Source organism: Malus domestica, chromosome 12, assembly GCF_042453785.1.
Source record: "Malus domestica chromosome 12, GDT2T_hap1".
NCBI lineage: Eukaryota > Viridiplantae > Streptophyta > Magnoliopsida > Rosales > Rosaceae > Malus > Malus domestica.
This window is the reverse complement of record NC_091672.1, coordinates 12,752,592-12,772,049: the sequence shown is the minus strand read 5'-3', so window position 1 is coordinate 12,772,049 and position 19,458 is coordinate 12,752,592. Positions and strand designations below refer to the sequence as shown.

At 37.6% G+C, this 19,458-nt stretch overlaps 1 protein-coding gene across 1 annotated transcript; it reads right to left on the bottom strand.

Annotated features, from left to right (window-relative positions):
- Window positions 1–3,699: 3,699 nt before the first annotated feature.
- On the bottom strand, window positions 3,700–7,651 carry LOC103449898 (F-box protein At2g26850-like). Its single transcript, XM_008389222.4, has 5 exons — window positions 6,783–7,651; window positions 6,561–6,640; window positions 6,169–6,341; window positions 6,006–6,080; window positions 3,700–4,765 (listed from the first exon to the last, which is right to left on the bottom strand). The coding sequence occupies exons 1-5, from the start codon at window positions 7,446–7,448 to the stop codon at window positions 4,578–4,580; spliced, it is 1,182 nt and encodes a 393-aa protein (XP_008387444.1). The 5' UTR covers window positions 7,449–7,651; the 3' UTR covers window positions 3,700–4,577.
- Between the last annotated feature and the right edge of the window lie 11,807 nt (window positions 7,652–19,458).

The window sequence follows — 19,458 nt, the reverse complement described above, 5'->3', positions numbered from 1 at the left end:
TTTGGTTTTTAATTTCTAAATTTATGTATCTTTGCTTTGCGAGTATGAGGAACTAAAGCCCCCCTTGGCTAGGGGGGATTCGAAACCATGTTTATGCTTGCTATGTGATTTGATTACTTCTAATTGCGTTTCATAAGTTGTGAATTCAATTTACTTATCTATATGAATTAAAACTGATTTGTGTGTGTTGGTTGAGAGTGCACGCTTAATTTTCATGTATAAGTTTGATGCTAGGATATAAGGGAATTTCACCTAATCGTTATGAACTTATATTCGTAAGTAGTAAAGGTTGTTGATCACAATCGTGTTAAGTAAATTCTTGGCATAAGTTTCATGCAATTCATAGTAACAAGTGCCTTGCCAATGCTTATGGTTTTCATAGAACTTAATGATCTTTGCTTGTATCTTTGTTATGCAATTCATGCAGGGAACTTGTGAGGAATGCTTTGGGTTGTCGTATGCAATTCATCCAATTCGATAACTTTAGAAAAATCTGAGGTTTAATTAGTGCAATTCACGGTTAATCTGGGGCGTTGGGAATTCATGGTTTATTGAGAAGCAATTGGAAATCGTTTTGTATGCAAGTGTGACATGTGTGGAGAAGAACCCCTTAGCTAGCTTTCCATCCATTCACTTTTATCAAATTCGTTTTAGAATCTGTTCAATTTACAAAGTTTTGTTTTTGTCTTCAATTTTCGTCAAAACTCAATCCCCATTTATTTTGAAGTGTTAGATTAGTTAGAAATCAATTTGGTTTGTGTGTTTTAAGTGTCTTGAGTCAAGTTATAACCTATTTTCGTCCAAATTGTGTTTTGTGTTCAAAACTGCCCAGAAAGTGTTTTTAAGGCAGTTTTGAGTGTTTCTGGGCTGTTTTGAGTCTTTTGGTTTGTTTTAGTGTTTTAGAGTTTAGTTTTGCATTCTTTGAGTCTAGTTTAGTGTTTTAAACTTTGTTTTTACATTTTGAGTCAGTTTTCAAGTGATTTGGCAATCCCTCATAATCTCTGGCCTAGAACGATCCCTACTTACATTCCTTACTACAATTGATAAAAAGAGGGTTTAATTTGTGTGCTTATATATTTCACATCAAATTTTTGGCGCCGTTGCCGGGGTGTTGCTAATCCCTTGGATTGTTTTATTTCAGTTTATTTTAATTTGTTCCAGATTCTGACCTTGTTTTGTTTCTTGGTTTAGGTACTAGTTTATGACTCGAAGTTCTCATTCGATTCGTGAACACATCTTAGACTTTGACGACGATTTTGAGCGAGAGTTGAGACGAAAGAGGAAGAATCCAGCACCTAGTGAATTAAGTTCAAATTCAGAAATTGAAGTTGAGGAAGAAGAAGAGCAACCCACGGCAAGAACGGGTGAAGTAGAGCAAGACATGGCACAAGACAATCATACAATCAAGGAGCTTTCGGCTTCGGGATTGGACAATGCCGCACCCCTATGTATCCAATATCCCGCGACTGCCCAAGGACAAACCGAGGAATTCGAGTTGAAGTCAAGTTTGCTACACCACATTCCGAAGTACCATGGGTTGTCCATGGAGGATCCTAACAAGCACTTGAAAGAATTCGAGGTGGTGTGTTCAAGCATGACTCCAATCAACGTCGATGGGAGCATATTGAAGATGAAGGCCTTTCTCTTTTCTCTCTTGGAAAAGGCAAAAGATTGGTTGTATGAATTGGCTCCCAGAATGGTCACATCTTGGGAGAGCATGAAACGGGCTTTCTTGGAGAAGTTTTTCCCAACTTCTCGAGTCATCCTTCTACGAAAAAGGATAAGTGGAATTCAACGAGATGAAGGTGAGTCAAGTTATAACCTATTTTCGTCCAAAATGTGTTTTGTGTTCAAAACTGCCCAGAAAGTGTTTTTAAGGCAGTTTTGAGTCTTTTGGTTTGTTTTAGTGTTTTAGAGTTTAGTTTTGCATTCTTTGAGTCTAGTTTAGTGTTTTAAACTTTGTTTTTACGTTTTGAGTTAGTTTTCAAGTGATTTGGCAATCCCTCCTAATCCCCGGCCTAGAACGATCCATACTTACATTCCTTACTACAATTGATAAAAAAAGGGTTTAATTTGTGTGCTTATATATTTAGCATCACAACTCGACTCGACGGCACGGCGTGGTGCCGTGGCTCAACCATGAAAAAAATCCCAGATTTCCCTTCTTCTTTTTTCGAATTCTAGGGTTAAGAACCCTACTTGCTTCTAAACTAATTTTGATGCTTTGACTCACAAATTTCACGAAGCATAATTGCGTAATTCATGAAATGTGTGTGTGTATATATATATATATATCAAGGAAAATATAAATGTAGGGGGTTCATGCATCATGGGGAACGTTTTCATGCTTCATGGTTGTTTCAAATATATTAATTTATTTTAAAAGAACCTGATTGGCAGAAAACAACTAAGCCTTTGAATTTGTAGAAGATCCTTCTCAGAAATCTGGAATTGCATCTCTAATGCGTTGTATCATGTTCAACAAAGAAAAAATTAAATTGAATCAATAGCATGTAGATCAATTCAATAAAAGAATAAATTAATCATAAAAAGAATGATTAAAATATAATACTTCCCTGATTGAAGAACAAACTCTTTTTAGCGCAGCGTCAAGAGTGTGTTGATAACGTGTTGTAGGCTTAATTTACTGAATTATAAAAAGGACAGAGAGAGAGAGGGGGTGGGCAATAGTAGAGACAAAGAGAGAGATGTGTAATTGTGAAGTGTATTTTGTATCACCACATTGTGCCTTTATTTATAGTAGTAAGGAAGGTTAAATTCTTACTCTAATAGGATTACAACTCTAATAGGATAATATCTAACCCTAGAGAATATTCCAAGATATCCCTAGATACACTAGGATTTACACAATCACATTCCTAATCAAATAGGACTCCAACATATTATAAATCTCTACTATACATTAACCATTCAACAATCAAAGGATATTAAGTTTAAAAGAAAGTGAAGAGATGAAAAAAAAATCGATTATCTTGTTGCACCAAATCAAACCCACATACAAAATTAACAAATCTAAGGCAATGTGGAGGGAATTTTGAATTTTATAGAGACGACTTTCAAGTTTCAGGGGCAAAATGAGATTAAAATCGAGTTCTAGGGTGCAAAGTGGAGCAAACTTTGATTTTTAAAAAGTAAAGTGGTGACTTTTGAGTTACATAGAGCAAAATGAAATTAAATCAAGATCCAAAGAACCTAGATAAAATTAAGCCAAAAAGAAAAGAAAAAGAATGACTTTTCTTCCACCCTTTTTCCTAAGTGGGTGTATGTTTCCCCTTATTTTTTTAGACCAAAAGGGTTTGGACAAACTTTATTTTAACAAAAACCGTCTTAAAAGTATTATTTAACCACAAGGGCTTAAATTTAATTATAAGGACAAAATTATTCATATAACATGCCTTATAAACATAAAAGTCCCAGGCTGAATTAAAAGCCCAATACACAATAAATATTTTTTCCAAACTTGCTCCTAACGGAACCTAACCCAATCCCGTTACCCCCAAATCCAATCCATTAATACAATCACCAATCGTCCTATTTTTCACAAACACAAAATCCCATTTCACAAAACCTAAAAATTCAACTTCAGCTCCCATTTGAACTTCAATTCCCGACTTCAAAACATACATTTGCCGAAGAAAACCAGAATTTCTCAAAGAAAAAAAAAATGCAAAAATTCCATCTGCCGAAGAAACTCCGAATATCTTTTGTGATTCCATAAACTAAACACAGTCTGTAGAATCACAAACGTTCAAGAATAACAAGATGAATTGCGCTTTTGCGTTTCAATTGAGATGTGCTCTTATTTTCTTTAAATTTCACATTATAGGGCAACATTGGCCCCGGATCAGCCATTATTTGGCTCGTAAGTTTTCCGAATTTGCAAATCTTCTTTTCGCGGCCCCCTTAATCTTGTAATACGATGTCTGCAAAATAAGCTCATTTGGAATCTTCATGCATTTTTGAGTTGATTGTCTTTGATTCTTGCCTATCGGAATTTCTGGATGTGATGATCTTCCATGCACTTCTCTCAAAAGACCGGGGACCAAAAATCTTTGGTGAACATGGACCTTGATTGCCTCGAATTAAACATCAGTTACTCTTTTCGGCCGAGCCTTGATCTTCTCTATCCTCACGTTTTCACTTGTGAGTTTTTTTCTCTTGGCCAACAACACTCTTCGTTTGTGGACCACAGACCTTGATCTCTTTGGATTGGTAATGGACCTTGGATTGGATATTTTAATTTAAAGTTTTGAGCCTGACTAGGTATCTCGGACCAATCATGCAACTTCACTGAAAAAGCTTGGACCTTCTTTGTCAAAATTACGGATCACGATGCCAAGCATTTAGAATTCATCCGTGGCTCAAACAGGCCTATATCATGTCCTCTCACCGATGGAGTAAACTGGACCTTGTGCTTTGAGAATACTGATGTATATATATGCATCCGGATAATCCCGGATCGTATTAGGCACGGGTCAACAGCAAAAAAAGAGAGGGGGAAGGGGGGGGGGGGGGGCTTGATATTTACAGTGTGGTTAGGATTGAGAGTGGAAGGTTTATCCCAGAACTTGGGTCGGCCATAAGCGCTTCCACCTTGCAATTTCCTCCTCATTGTAAATCTTTCGGATTCCTGCATAGAAGCCGTCTGCTTCATTGCCTTCTTCGCGATGGTCCTTCCTGTTTATCGTCATTTCTCTCCATCGGGAACCAGGAGTGTACTGACTGAACTCCAGTTTTACTATATCTGTAATAAAAGAGTACTTGTTTGTCAGATACTTATATACAGTAGTGGTAGTCAAGAAAATAGTCCTAGCTAGAATCCTACAAACAAACAACAACAACAAAGCATTATCCCACTAAGTGGGGTCGGCTATATGAATCCTAGAATGCCACTACACTCGGTTTTGAGCAAACGGCTTCCTTCAGATAGCCTAAGGGTCAATAGTGATTAGAAGAAACAACAGAATGCATGAAACAGATAGTTTACATATGTAACAAATATCAAGCACTTGGTGCTGTGTTGATATGAGAAAAATGAATTCAGCAAGACTAGCACATAGGTTTCCCTTTTCCTTGTTAGTCAAGTAACAGTTCTTTCGTTTATAAAACAATGATTAAAAGGCAAGGAATGGGAAAAGCGCTATCCGCTAAGAACAAAGGATTCTGTTGAGAAGGGAAAAAAACATATTCAATACCAGAACATAGATAAGACGTCAGATTTGGTCATGACAAACAACCGTAGCTGGCACATATTCCTCAAATGTAAGAAACAGAAAAGGAAGTTTCAGAGTCAAGTCATCTTTATGTCTAGATTTTGAGTTTTCTGCCATCTAAGTTCTCTAATTCATAGGCATGAACATGCCATCGTACTTCCAGAAAAATGGAAACAAAAATAGAACCAATAAGAAACGTATGTCAGTCACTAAGAAGGCATACGGCACTGCATTATGAATGCAGCAGACCAATGCATCATATCACAAGTCAATGGACAATAATAACAAGTGATTCCGTATGGACAAGCTATATGGTTCACATACTAGTTTGATTTCGTTTGGAGTAAAAAAGAACCCTTTTCAAGTGTCCAAGTTAAGGTAAGGCTTAGATTTCCATGCTGAAGATGCTTGAATGCCAAACTATTCGGGGAAAGAGATATCATAAACTCCATAGATTTCTATATGGAGACTTTAATATGGCATCTCGTGCGTGATGTTTATCGATTGACATAGGAAGGAAGTTTGTATTTTGTAACCAAAAAAACAAAAACAAAAGGGAACTGTTATTAGCACTCCAAAAATCTCATTCTACACTCCTCACAAGTGTATTTTTCTTTCTAATTATAGAGAGTTTGGAGTGCCAAATGAGATTTTTGGAGTGCTAATAACAATTCCCAAACACAAAAAGGAGAACGAAGTATGTTTCTTCCACTAATGAAAACAAAACAAAGAAAACTCAGCAGAATTGCAGAAACCGAAATGCTTTCTCACCATTGCAGTGACAACGGCAGCCATTCTCATTCCCATCGCAAAACTCTAAGTGACCAATGACACCATACCACCAACCTAAAGCACATAAGAATCCAAATTATTGCTAAATTCCAAAATTAAGGGATAATTGAGAGACATTTTAAGGCGGGATTTAGAAACAAACCGTAGGGAAATTCTTTGTTTCTTCTCCACTGGATCTCAATATAATCACCGGGTTTTAAGTCATGTAAACAATCGGAGACATGAAGTTTGTGAGGAGGAGTATCAACTGGAGCCGCTCTTAGTCTATCCCATGGTATATTTTCCTCTGTTGCCCTCCGCCCGTAAGGTGAATACCTGCAATGTAAATTTTGAATTCAAGAGAGAACCATTCAGAAATAAGCCTTTTCAGAATCGAACTTTAATCCAATGGCCGATTGGAACTTATACGAATAGAATTGCAAGTTAAAATTTTGAAATAGCATTTAGATTTAACATATGTTATGTTAAGAACCTTAATCATTAATATATGTACTTCTCTAGTCAAAACACATATAAAGCAGACCGATACTCCACCTTGCTTGAAATGTGTTTGTCGTCGAATCATAGCGCACTCGTGCATCATAACAAGACAGCATAAACCCTACATTACCGTTCTGCAGGAAAAGACACACACACATATGTATAAGGTGTTCATGAATTGTCAAGCAAGAAAATAACAAACAAACAAAAAAAATTGTGCAAACTACATATTAGCAGAGATAGATACTACTGATAATATCAAGTTTGCGGCAATACCTCGCGGTTATAGACCTGAGCCGGGAACCAAAACTTGCCAGTTTCAAGAGAGAGATACAGAGACATGATCGAATCGACCGATAAACAACTCGTACTAGCCTTCACTTTACATACTGGAGTTAATTTTTGCCAAGTAATCCACGAGGAATGCAAAATACTAGCCTCAAGGGACTCCATTAGACCTTTTTTCTCGGTCCGAACGGAGTAATTTCTGATTCTGTTTCTTGAGGCCCCATGCAACTGCCACTCTCTGTAAGCAGCAGGCCCTATAAGTCGACCCCATTTGTGGTTCATATGGTTCCCCCACAAGTGATCACTTGTGCAGCTCTCCCTCAAAGAAGCACAAACTGCTGCCATGGAGCACAACCCAGATGGGGGAAGCCTCTCAAGAATGCAGTCCAAGGCCAAGTCAGGCAAATCCAGGAGAGAGAGACTAGTTTCTCTCTCCACCTCCACATTTGAGCCAAAAGTCACCATCTTTTTGAATTTGGAGGTGATGGGTTGGAGTGAAATCCTGCTTTTGGGGAGAAAACTTAAAAATCCACCCAAAAACTTGAGTGAGATTAATCTGAGGCTATCCTCCCATGTTTGTAATATTGGTTTGTGGTGAGTGAAGGACTTAGAAAGGAGGATGAAAGAGGCACAAGAAATAAGGAGGCAAAGCATTGGATTGGATTGAAAGGGATGGAGTGAGCGAGTGAAACTTCAAAGTTTAAAGTGATTGACTGGAGTTTGGCATCAATCAAATATTGAAGTAATTCATCCTAGCCTTGAATGGATGCAAATGTATAATGTATGAGAGAGGAGAGGAGAGGAGAGGGGGGGCGTTGTTTTTTATTTTGCTTGACAAAGACTGATGAACAAATGACAGTTGACATCTTGAGAATGTAGTTATTAGCTAGGTTGGCCAACGGAAGTGGGCCTCCTTTTCAAGACAAGTTAATTTACACACCAACCGACCAGCCTTTATTGCATGTACTACAAATTTGAGAGCAGAAAACAATTAAACAACTTATTAATAGAATCATCTTTGTTATTTAAAAGAGAGTGAAAATATTATTTAGTTTTTTATTACAGAAAAAATGATAAGCAATAATATAATTTCATAAAATTAAATTTTGTTGTTTTTTATTGAAGCATCATCCACATGTAATTTTAGCATAAATCTAATATTTAAAAATAAAAAATGAAAAACAAAAACCTCTCCAATCCCCACTCCCATGTTTTTTCTCTCTCCCTCTTTCCTTCTCATTTAAAGAAAAATGAAAATAAAAAATATTCGTAATCTATTCAGTTTTTAATTGTTTGATAATTATTTTAGTTTTTTCACAAAATAAAATCTGAAAACTTAAACTGTGAGCTAAAGTTTGAAATAAAACAAGTATTTTTTTCTTCTTCAGTTTTCATCTAAACTACATTAATAAAACCCTCTTTATCAACCAAAAGAGGATAAAAAGGTAATTTTATCTTCTACCACAAAACAAAATCATGGATAGTAAGTAAATTCACACAAAAATTTTACAGTTTTTTTTTTTTTTTTTTTTTTTTTTTTTTTTTCCGAAGCCTTACCCAAGAGCGATCATAACATCCTCCAATTTCGAAAAAAAAAACACAAAAAGAAAACTGACACACCCCGATCCTAGAATCAAGGCGTGCTGGCTGCCACGTGGGCGTGACGTAACCAAAAGTGCGACGCGGAAGCAATAGATAAGAGAAATACGAATAAACAAAAACCAAATACTAGCAATAATAACCAAGTAACGTGCTAGAGTAAGTTAAAGTGTGAAACACACAAATTCAGAGCATAAGTACTAGGTGCAGTCAAGTAGGACCATAACTAAATTACAACACCCGCAGATGAGTCCTACATTTATGTAGTCTGTTAGTACGCTATGGGAATCCTCGTGGGCCACCAACGCTGCTAACTAGAACCTGGAGGGGCGCAAAACAAAATTGAGTGGGTCAGTAAAACCAAAGTTTTTCAAAAACATTTCATTTAAAACATTTCTAACCCCTCGCTGTAAAACCTATATACTTTCCCAGAAAATAACATAATATGCATATAATCTTCATATATCTCAAATCACAATTCTTTATCAAAACCCAGAAAATATGCCATGCCATAAATATCAATAACAGATTAAGAATGCATCAATATATCAGATGACATAATGAATCAACCGGAAACCCTGCAGTTGGTCCTGTACGGTTAATTCCATAGCTCAATATCTAAACCAACTGGAGTCACCACGGTGACCTGTACGGCACTACTCTGCACATAAGTCGGAACTACCTGAAGTAGTCTGTACGACAAGAATGGTGTAATAATATGCTCTAGTGCTTCTCTCATCAATCATCTGTGCACATAATCTAAGGTCACCTACTAGTCAGAACCACCTCTAGTGATCTGTACGACTAGTATGTCAGAACCCTCTCATGGTCTGTACGACATGCACCTACTTGGATCCAAGGTGAGTGTGCGGTGCGGTGAATATTATAAGCACTAACACCAAGGGTGCAGGTTAGAAGCTCTCAACACAATTCACATTACAATAAATCATATGAACAATCTAAACTCACCTGATACTCACCTGTGCGTCCACAGCACCATTTCACATATATATGCATCAATTACTAATTCATATAATTCATAATATGCAGGCATGGCATTTGAAAAACATACTTTTATTTAAATTCAATTTCTGGGAAATTCAGTAGTATATAGGTAATAACAGAAAATAACTGCCCACTCACTGATAAGTCGAAGGGTCGTAACCCCCGTGACGTCCCTGGATGCACTCGTCCTCGGAATAGGTATCACCTATATGCGAAACAACTATAAAAACATTAATTAAAGCACATAACCGACAATTCGTAATAACTTCTCATACGATGCTCAATTTGGGTATATGAATATACCACAGTGACCTACTCGACGTCATGGTCGTCGAGGTATTTTTAAAATAATTTTTGGGCTTGTCACGAGCCCTCACGCGCCGGGACAGGCACGGGTCCACGCGCCCCCCACACGCATCATCCCCTACCTCCAGTCGCCGGAAAAACTCGTCGGCGCCGGAAACTGGGTAAACCTGCAATCGCCATTTTCTCGCTCGATTCTCAACCATTTTCCATGAAATTTTCACCAAAATGTCCTAAATCACGAGGGGAAGAAGGCTATACCGCTTTGGAACCTCAAAACCTTCGAAAATCACGTCAGGAAACTTCACCAAAACCGGCCACCTTCGAACTAGGGTGTCCCGATGTCCAAAACTTCCAAACGAACGTCCCCGAGATTCGTGGGAACTTCCTAGAGCTTACTATGAGCTTGGATTGTCCTAAAAACCAACCATTACAAAGTTCTTGAATAGTACTCAATTTGGACCTTGAGTTTTCAATGTGAAAACGAAGGGTTTCTTACCTGAAAATGGTACCTTTGAGTTCGTAGGGCACTCACGAACACAATGGTGCTAATCTCCACTTCGATCCATGAAGTTTTGATGGTCCTTGGGTGTGGTACATACAATTTTGAAGGAGGAGAGATAACAGTGACAGAGAAGAAGGAGAGAGAGAGAGAGGGCACGGGGAAGGAGAAAGTGTCCCGTGTGTGTGGTCCATCCCAAAACAATCACCATTAATTTTTCTTAAGTCCCTAACCACACAAAACACATACAACCTTTAATCAAAATTCAAAATTTCCAAAACTTAGGGAAATATGCATTGTTCAATAATATGTCACACACCTACCTTAGCACCCGTCAAGGATAATTTCGTCATTTCACAACCTCGATAAAAAGAATCACAGGACGGGTTGTGACAATAATATGTCATTTCACAACTTAGGGAAATATGCATTGTTCAATAATATGTCATCTCTGATTGTCCATCCGTTTGAGGATGATAAGCCGTGCTGTAAAGTAGTTTCGTACTAAGAGCTTCCTGAAAAGCTACCCAAAACTTAGAAGTAAATCTTGGATCTCGATCAGAGATAATTTTCACTGGAACTCCATGATACTTCACAATCTTCGTAATGAACAACTTAGCCAATTTATTCAGGGGATACTTTTCCCTCACGGAAATGAAGTGTGCTGACTTTGTAAGCCGATCTACAATCACCCAAACACCATCAAATCCATTTCATGTACGAGGAAGCTTATACACAAAATCCATAGTTATATTTTCCCATTTCCACTGAGGAACGGGAAGTGGTTGTATCTGCCCAAAAGGCTTCTTTCTTTCTGCTTTGACTTGCTGGCAAACAATACACCTTCTTACATATTTTGCAATTTCCCTTTTCATACCTGGCCAATAATAAAATGGTCGAATGGTATGGTACATCTTAGTTCCTCCTAGATGCATTGCATAAGCAGAACAATGTGCTTCATCCAAAATTTCTTTCTTTAGTTCCTCATTATTCGGCACATACATTCTGTTCTCCTACATAAGCATGCCATCTGATTCTCGAATCCTGAGGTCTTTCTTTTTCCCTTCACTTCTCAATTGAATCATTTCTTGAATTTCTTCATCAACCATCAAGTACACGATCAACCAAAACTGGCCTGACTTGGAAACTAGCAAGAAAAGCTTCTCTTTGTTCTTCTAACTCCAACTTTACTCAAGTAGCTCTCAAATCTGCAAGAAGAGGAACACGACAAGCATACAAAGCATTGAGTCGACCTTGAGGTTTCCTACTCAGTGCATCAGCTACCACATTTGCACGACCCGGATGATACTCAATAATGCAGTCATAATCACTTAGTAACTCCATCCACCTTCGTTGACGAAGATTAAGATCATGCTGAGTGAAAAGATATTGAAGACTCTTATGATCTATGAAGATCTTACACTTCTCACCATAGAGATAATGCCTCCAAATCTTCAAAGCAAAGACAATGGCTGCCAACTCAAGATCGTGAATAGGATAATTCCTTTCATGAATCTTCAACTGTCGAGAAGCATAGGCAATCACTCTATTATGCTGCATTAAAACACATCCCAAACCATTCAAAGAAGCATCACTGTAAATCTCAAAGTTACCGTTATCATCAGGAAGTACCAATACTAGAGCATGGTGAGGCAATATTTCAGCTGCTGGAAACTTTGCTCACAATTCTCGTCCTACTTGAACTTAACATCCTTCCTGGTTAATTTCGTTAGTGGCAAAGCAATCATAGAAAAATCTTGAACAAACCGTCGATAATAACCTGCTAGACCAAGAAAACTCCGTACCTCAGTGACGGTTCGTGGTTGTTCCCAATTTTCCACTGCTGCAATCTTTTGAGGATCTACTTAAATTCCTTGTGCCGATACTACATGCCCTAAAAATGCCACTTCATTAAACCAAAACTGACATTTGCTAAACTTGGCCAAGTTAAGATGTCGAATATGATATGCTTTCGACTTAGAGTATACCAGAATATCATCGATAAAAACAATGACAAATCTATCAAGATATTGCTGGAATACCTCATTCATTAGCCTCATGAAAGCTGCAGGTGTATTAGTCAATCCAAATGGCATCACCAAAAATTCATAATGTCCATAACGGGTCCTAAAAGCCGTCTTAGGTACATCATCATCTTTAATCTTCAACTGATAATAGCCAGATCTCAAATCAATCTTAGAGAACACACATGCACCTTTAAGCTGAGCAAATAAATCATCGATACGAGGAAATGGATAACGGTTTTTAATCGTTACCCGATTCAATTGCCTGTAATCGATACATAATCTCAAAGTTCCATCTTTCTTTCTTACAAATAACACTGGAGCTCCCTAAGATGAAGTACTAGGTTGAATGAAGCCTTTATCAATTAATTCCTATAACTGAATTTTCAACTCTCTCAGTTCAACTGGAGCCATTCTATATGGAGTTAAAGATATAGGATCTGTACCTGGAAGCAAATAAATAGAAAACTCCACATCTCTATCTGGTGGTAATCCTGGAAAATCATTTGGGAATACATCAGGATAGTGCCTGACTATTCCAACTTCCTCCACACTGCTAGGAACAACATCATTTAACACCACATGTGCTAAGTATCCTTGATAACCTTTCGATAATAACTTCCTTGCTCTTATGGTAGAAATAACACCATGTCTCACCCCACCACTTTCACCCATAAAAGTAACCGTTCGTAGTTCAGGACGATGTAAAGTAACTGACTTCCCGTAACAATCTATATGGGCACGATTATAATGCAACCAATCTGCCCCTAAAATCACATCAAAATCCACGATATCTAACGGGATAAGATTAGCTGGCATAACTACACCATCTACCATCACTGGACATCCTGGATAAACACTATCAACATAACATTTGTCCCCTGTAGGGTGAGGTTGAGTCATTTGAGCAAACGTATGAGAAATCACAGAATGTGTAGCACCACAATCAATCAAAAATCTAGCAAAATGACCAAGAATATTTAACGTACCCATAATCAAATTTGGATGGTTCTGAGCATCTTACAGTGATATGTGATTAACACGTCCATGAGCTTGCTGTCGTCCACCACGACCTCTGTTGCCTTGGTTACCCCCTGAGAAGTACATCCCTGTCCTGGCTGATTAGATTGCCTAGATGGTCCTGTACCGCTAATAGCAACCTCTCCCTGTCGGGGCTGACCTTCCCGATGCCACTAAGATCCGCTAGCTGGCATGAAAGGATAAGAAGTATAACCTCCAGGGTCTTGGGAATACCCAGTTTGAGAATAAGGATCATGGGAATAGTGATACTGTCCGGAAGTATAGGGAGTAGCATCACCCTGATAGTGAGTGGTAAACACCACCACGACCCGTCTGACCATAACTGCCTGATCCAAAATTCTGCTGAATCGGCGCTGGAGGTGGCATAGCAGATTGTTGAGATCTCTGCTAACTCTGGGGACACTGAGCAACCTTATGTCCCATTTGTCCACAAGTGTAGCAAGCACCACCACTTCTCCTACACTATCCATGATGTCTGAAATTACAACGGCAGCACAACGGAGCACCAGAATCACCAACACCACCAAAATCTCTCTGTCTCTGAAACCTGGGTCCACCAGCAAATCTTCCACCTCTCATCAGGCCTGTGACACTAAATCCTCCACTGGAAGAACTCGAGCTCGCTCCACTTTTCTTGAAATTCTGTGTCATACGGGGTCCTTGAGTGGAGATACCTTTACCCCTATCATATTTCTTCTGATTATCATTCTTATCTTCATCATCCTCACTGTTACTAGGAAGGTTGTCGGAATCCTCTATCCGAACCAGAATATCAGAAAACTCGTGATAAGTGGTGCAAGGAAGCGCACTAGCAAAAGTTCGCCATTTCCTCTTAGTTCCCAGCTTAAAACGGCGAAGCATCTTTGCCTGATTACCAGTTGTATCAGGGTCATAACGAGACAAGTCTGTAAACTTCCTGTAATACTCATGCGCCGACATATTCTTTTACTTCAATTGAGTGAACTCCTGCTTCTTACGATCAATGTACTCCGAAAGGACAAATCTTTTCTTAAAATTCTCTTTGAATACTTCCCAATCAGCTGCCATCTCAGGTGACATAAACTGAGTCTGATTTACCCATAAAGCTGCTGGCTCTCACCCCAAAAACCAAGTAGTGGTCTCAACCCATCTATTAGCAGAAAGGTTCCCTTGACTCTGCATCACCTGAAAAGTCTTCTCAATATGGTCTAGCCACTTTTCTGCCCCTTCATGACCTTCATTACCCATGAAACGGTCCAATTTCAGATTATACATAGTCTTCAGGGGTGTCCTCTGAGGAGGAAGATGACGGATTGCATTCTGAAAGGCATGGGCCATCGCTTCCCCTAATTGAGTTATATCAGGGAAATTAGGCTCAGAAGCACGACGTGATTCCCTACGAGACGGCATAGTTCTGACAGAAGACATCGAAAGATCATTAGAGCATTAACAATTTATATAGGACTGCAACCTAGGCTCTGATACAAAACTGACACACCCCGATCCTAGAATCAAGGCGTGTTGGCCGTCACGTGGGCGTGACGTAACCAATAGTGCGACGCGGAAGCAATAGATAAGAGAAATACGAATAAACAAAAACCAAATACTAGCAATAATAACCAAGTAACGTGCTAGAGTAAGTTAAAGTGTGAAACACACAAATTCAGAGCATAAGTACTAGGTGCAGTTAAGTAGGACCATAACTAAATTATAACACCCGCAGATGAGTCCTACATTTATGTAGTCTGTCAGTACGCTGTGGGAATCCTCGTGGGCCACCAACGCTGCTAACTAGAACCTAGAGGGGCGCAAAACAAAATTGAGTGGGTTAATAAAACCAAAGTTTTTCAAAAACATTTCATTTAAAACATTTCTAACCCCTCGCTGTAAAACATGTATACTTTCCCAGAAAATAACATAATATGCATATAATCTTCATATATCTCAAATCACAATTCTTTATCAAAACCCAGAAAATATGCCATGCCATAAATGTCAATAACAGATTAAGAATGCATCAATATAACAGATGACATAATGAATCAATCGGAGACCCTGCAGTTGGTCCTGTACGGTTAATTCCATAGCTCAATATCCAAACTAACCGGAGTCACCACGGTGACCTGTACGGTACTACTCTGTACATAGTCGGAACTACCTGAAGTAGTCTGTACGACAAGAATGGTGTAATAATACGCTCTAGTGCTTCTCTCATCAATCATCTGTGCACATAATCGAAGGTCACCTACCAGTCGGAACCACCTCTACTGATCTGTACGACTAGCATGTCGAAACCCACTCATGGTCTGTACGACATGCACCTACTTGGATCCAAGGTGAGGGTGCGGTGCGGTGAATATTATAAGCACTAACACCATGGGTGCAGGTTAGGAGCTCTCAACACAATTCACATTACAATAAATCATATGAACAATCTAAACTCACCTGATACTCACCTGTGCGTCCACAACACCATTTCACATATATATGCATCAATTACTAATTCATATAATTCATAATATGCATGCATGGCATTTGAAAAACATACTTTTATTTAAATTCAATTTCTGGGAAATTCAGTAGTATATAGGTAATAACAGAAAATAACTGCCCACTCACTGATAAGTCGTAGGGTCGTAAAACCCGTAACGTCCCTGGATGCGCTCGTCCTCGGGATAGGTATCACCTATATGCGAAACAACTATAAAAATGTTAATTAAAGCACATAACCGACAATTCGTAATAACTTCTCATACGATGCTCAATTTGGGTATATGAATATACCACAGTGACCAACTCGACGTCACGGACGTCGAGGTATTTTTAAAATAATTTTTGGGCTTGTCACGCGCCCCCACGCGCCGGGACAGGCACGGGTCCACGCGCCCCCCACAAGCATCATCCCCTACCTCTAGTCGCCGGAAAAACTCGTCGGCGCCGGAAACTGGGTAAACCTGCAATCGCCCTTTTCTCGCTCGATTCTCAACCATTTTCCATGAAATTTTCACCAAAATGTCCTAAATCACGAGGGGAAGAAGGCTATACCTCTTTGGAGCCTCAAAACCTTCGAAAATCACGTCAAGAAACTTCACCAAAACCGGCCACCTTCGAACTAGGGTGTCCCAACGTCCAAAACTTCCAAACGAACGTCCCCGAGCTTCGTGGGAACTTCCTAGAGCTTACTATGAGCTTGGATTGTCCTAAAAACCAACCATTACAAAGTTCATGAATTGTACTCAATTCGGACCTTGAGTTTTCAACGTGAAAACGAAGGGTTTCTTACCTGAAAATGGTACCTTTGGGTTCGTAGGGCACTCACGAACACAATGGTGCTAATCTCCACTTCGATCCATGAAGTTTTGATGGTCCTTGGGTGTGGTTCGTACAATTTCGAAGGAAGAGAGAGAAGAGTGACAGAGAAGGAGGAGAGAGAGAGAGGGCACGGGGAAGGAGAAAGTGTCCTGTGTGTGTGGTCCATCCCAAAACAATCACCATCAATTTTTCTTAAGTCCCTAACCACACAAAACACATACAACCTTTAATCAAAATTCAAACTTTCCAAAACTTAGGGAAATATGCATTATTCAATAATATGTCACACACCTACCTTAGCACCCGTCAAGGATAATTTCGTCATTTCACAACCTCGATAAAAAGAATCACGGGACAGGCTGTGACAAAAACTTCTCTTTCTAATCCACATTTCTTTTTTCTCCCTTTCTCCTTCCCATTTTAAAATAAAAGTAAAAATTATTTTCAAACACAAAGTGTGGGGCATATGCTAGTGTTTTTGAATATAAGAGTAGTTAATAAATAAATTTTCAATTAAAAAAATTGAAAACAAAAGTTAAAAACTTAAAATGCAAATAATTATTAAAAGACTGCTAACAATTTGTAAAATTTTTTTTTTGGACAAATAACAATTTGTAAAAGTTGAAATAATTTTTAATGTGTGTCTAAAATCCTTTAATCATATTCGTTCATTGTAAATCGTGCAGTCAGTTTTCGTCAGATATTATTTGTGTTCAATTTTAAATAAAAAGTTTAAAATAATTTCTGATCGCACGATACACTATGAATGAACATAATTAAAAGATCCCTACGATCCTTATAAAGAGAACCTGATACTCATTCCAAATTTTGAGCCGAAAGTAAAAAAGAAATTATTGTTTATACATAAGGAGCCAAACAATGGTAAGGCAATGAACAATATGGCATGCAGAACATCCACCTGTAAGAGAACCAAATTGTAGGAACAGGTGGTTGGGTGGGGGCAGCTGTCAGTTAGCAGATTGAAAGATTTGAGAGGAATTTAATCTGTAGATGGATAGCTCAAGTACCAGAGTCTTCAATCTTCATAAAATCCTATAAGCAATCAAAGGAAATGGTCAAAATGTCCACATCAATATTAAAAAAAAAATAATTGTAAAAAAAAGAAAGATAATATTTATGTTTTTCAAATATCAATTCCTATATAACATGACATGGAATGACAATAAAAAAAGTTGCTACAAATTTTACAGCAATTTCAAATCAATATTTAATCAATAATAAATGTTTTTTTATTATTATCTTTTGTTTTACAAATACTACACTTATGGAAAGTAAATAATATAATAAATAATAGTTTAAATTTGACATTTTGGATGGAAAACAAAATTTATCAAAAGACCAACATACCATACATAAGCCTTCAAATTTAAATTTTATATTTAAAATTTGTCATTTCCTTTCTTTGGACATGGCCTAACAAGTTACTGAGAGAGATGTCATAATCTTTAAAATTAGGTGAATTAACACAAAACCTAACAATGATAAAGGTAGGTGTAGGTAGTTACTTAAGAATTAGTTGAATTAACACCAAGCTTACCCCTAAAACTGGCAACTATTAAACAAGAGACATATCAAATCAAAGTTTGCACTAAAAGATTTAACGATTCATCAACGTCATCCACATCCAAGTAGAAGTGTTTCCTCCTTTCCAATATTCATCACAAGTAAATCATTTCTGCACTCTTTTTCTTTCTTTCATACATCTCTATTAACTTATGTTCTTAAATTCTCATTCTATTTATTCAATTTAAGGAACATAAATAAATAGGGACATATAAAGAAAATGGATATAGAGAAATCACTCGAAATCCCTTCGAGTAGTAATTAAACCTTACTCAATCATAAGAATCTCTCTCAAGTGGTAAAAGTTTTTATGTATATAAAGTTAAGGAAAAATGTCCAAATTAACTACTTTTCGACCAAGGGGTATATTGCCTTGGAACTTAGGGTTTTCACTTCAACTTACTGCATCTCTTAAGTTCAAATATTTTCTCTTCCCTTTTAATTTTGATTGGTGTAAAGTATTACTTGTAACAAAAATATTACTTTTCAAACTTTATCATTGGGGGTAAAAACTTAAAAGCGAGATGTCACATGACAAAACAATAAGAGCCTTCCCATCCCCACCAGATCATTTGCCTAACTTCCACCCAACTCCAACACCTCCGGACCACAAATAACCATGCACGCAGCACAAATGGTGCCAAAATCCCCACCAATTAAAGAAAGGGGACGTGATGTTTTATGACTTTGTGGAATTCAGATTTATGATATATATATATATATATATATATATATATATATATATATATATATGGAAAACTAATGAAAATAGTTTGAAAACTTTAAGTTTTAATGATAAGGACAAAATAAAGGGTAAAGTGAATAGTACCACGTTTGACTTTTTAGTGTAAAAATGTGGTTTTTCGTTAAAGTGAACAATACCGTAGGCTTTTCGTTAAAACTCCATATATATATATAATAGTTTATCATGTAGGTATAAAATGCATGGGGTCGTCAGTAAGGGTGGAAAAAATTCCCAAAAATTCCGAACCGAACCGAAAAAATCCCGATCCCAAACCAAAAATTTCCCAAACCGAAATTCCCGAAATTTTTGGGATGCTATCCTGAACCGATCCCGAAATTTTGGTATGGGATTCGGGATTGGCTTCTCGATATTTCGGGAATCCCATACCGAACCAAAAATATATATTATTAATTATTATATATATATATATTTATACATATATATTATTCTTTTATAATTGATTATGGACTTTATGGTTTTAACTTATTACAGAGAATGAATATATGTTATGAATTATGATATGACGTAAGCAATGTTGTTTTATTTATGTCGAAACCAAGAATGTTGGAT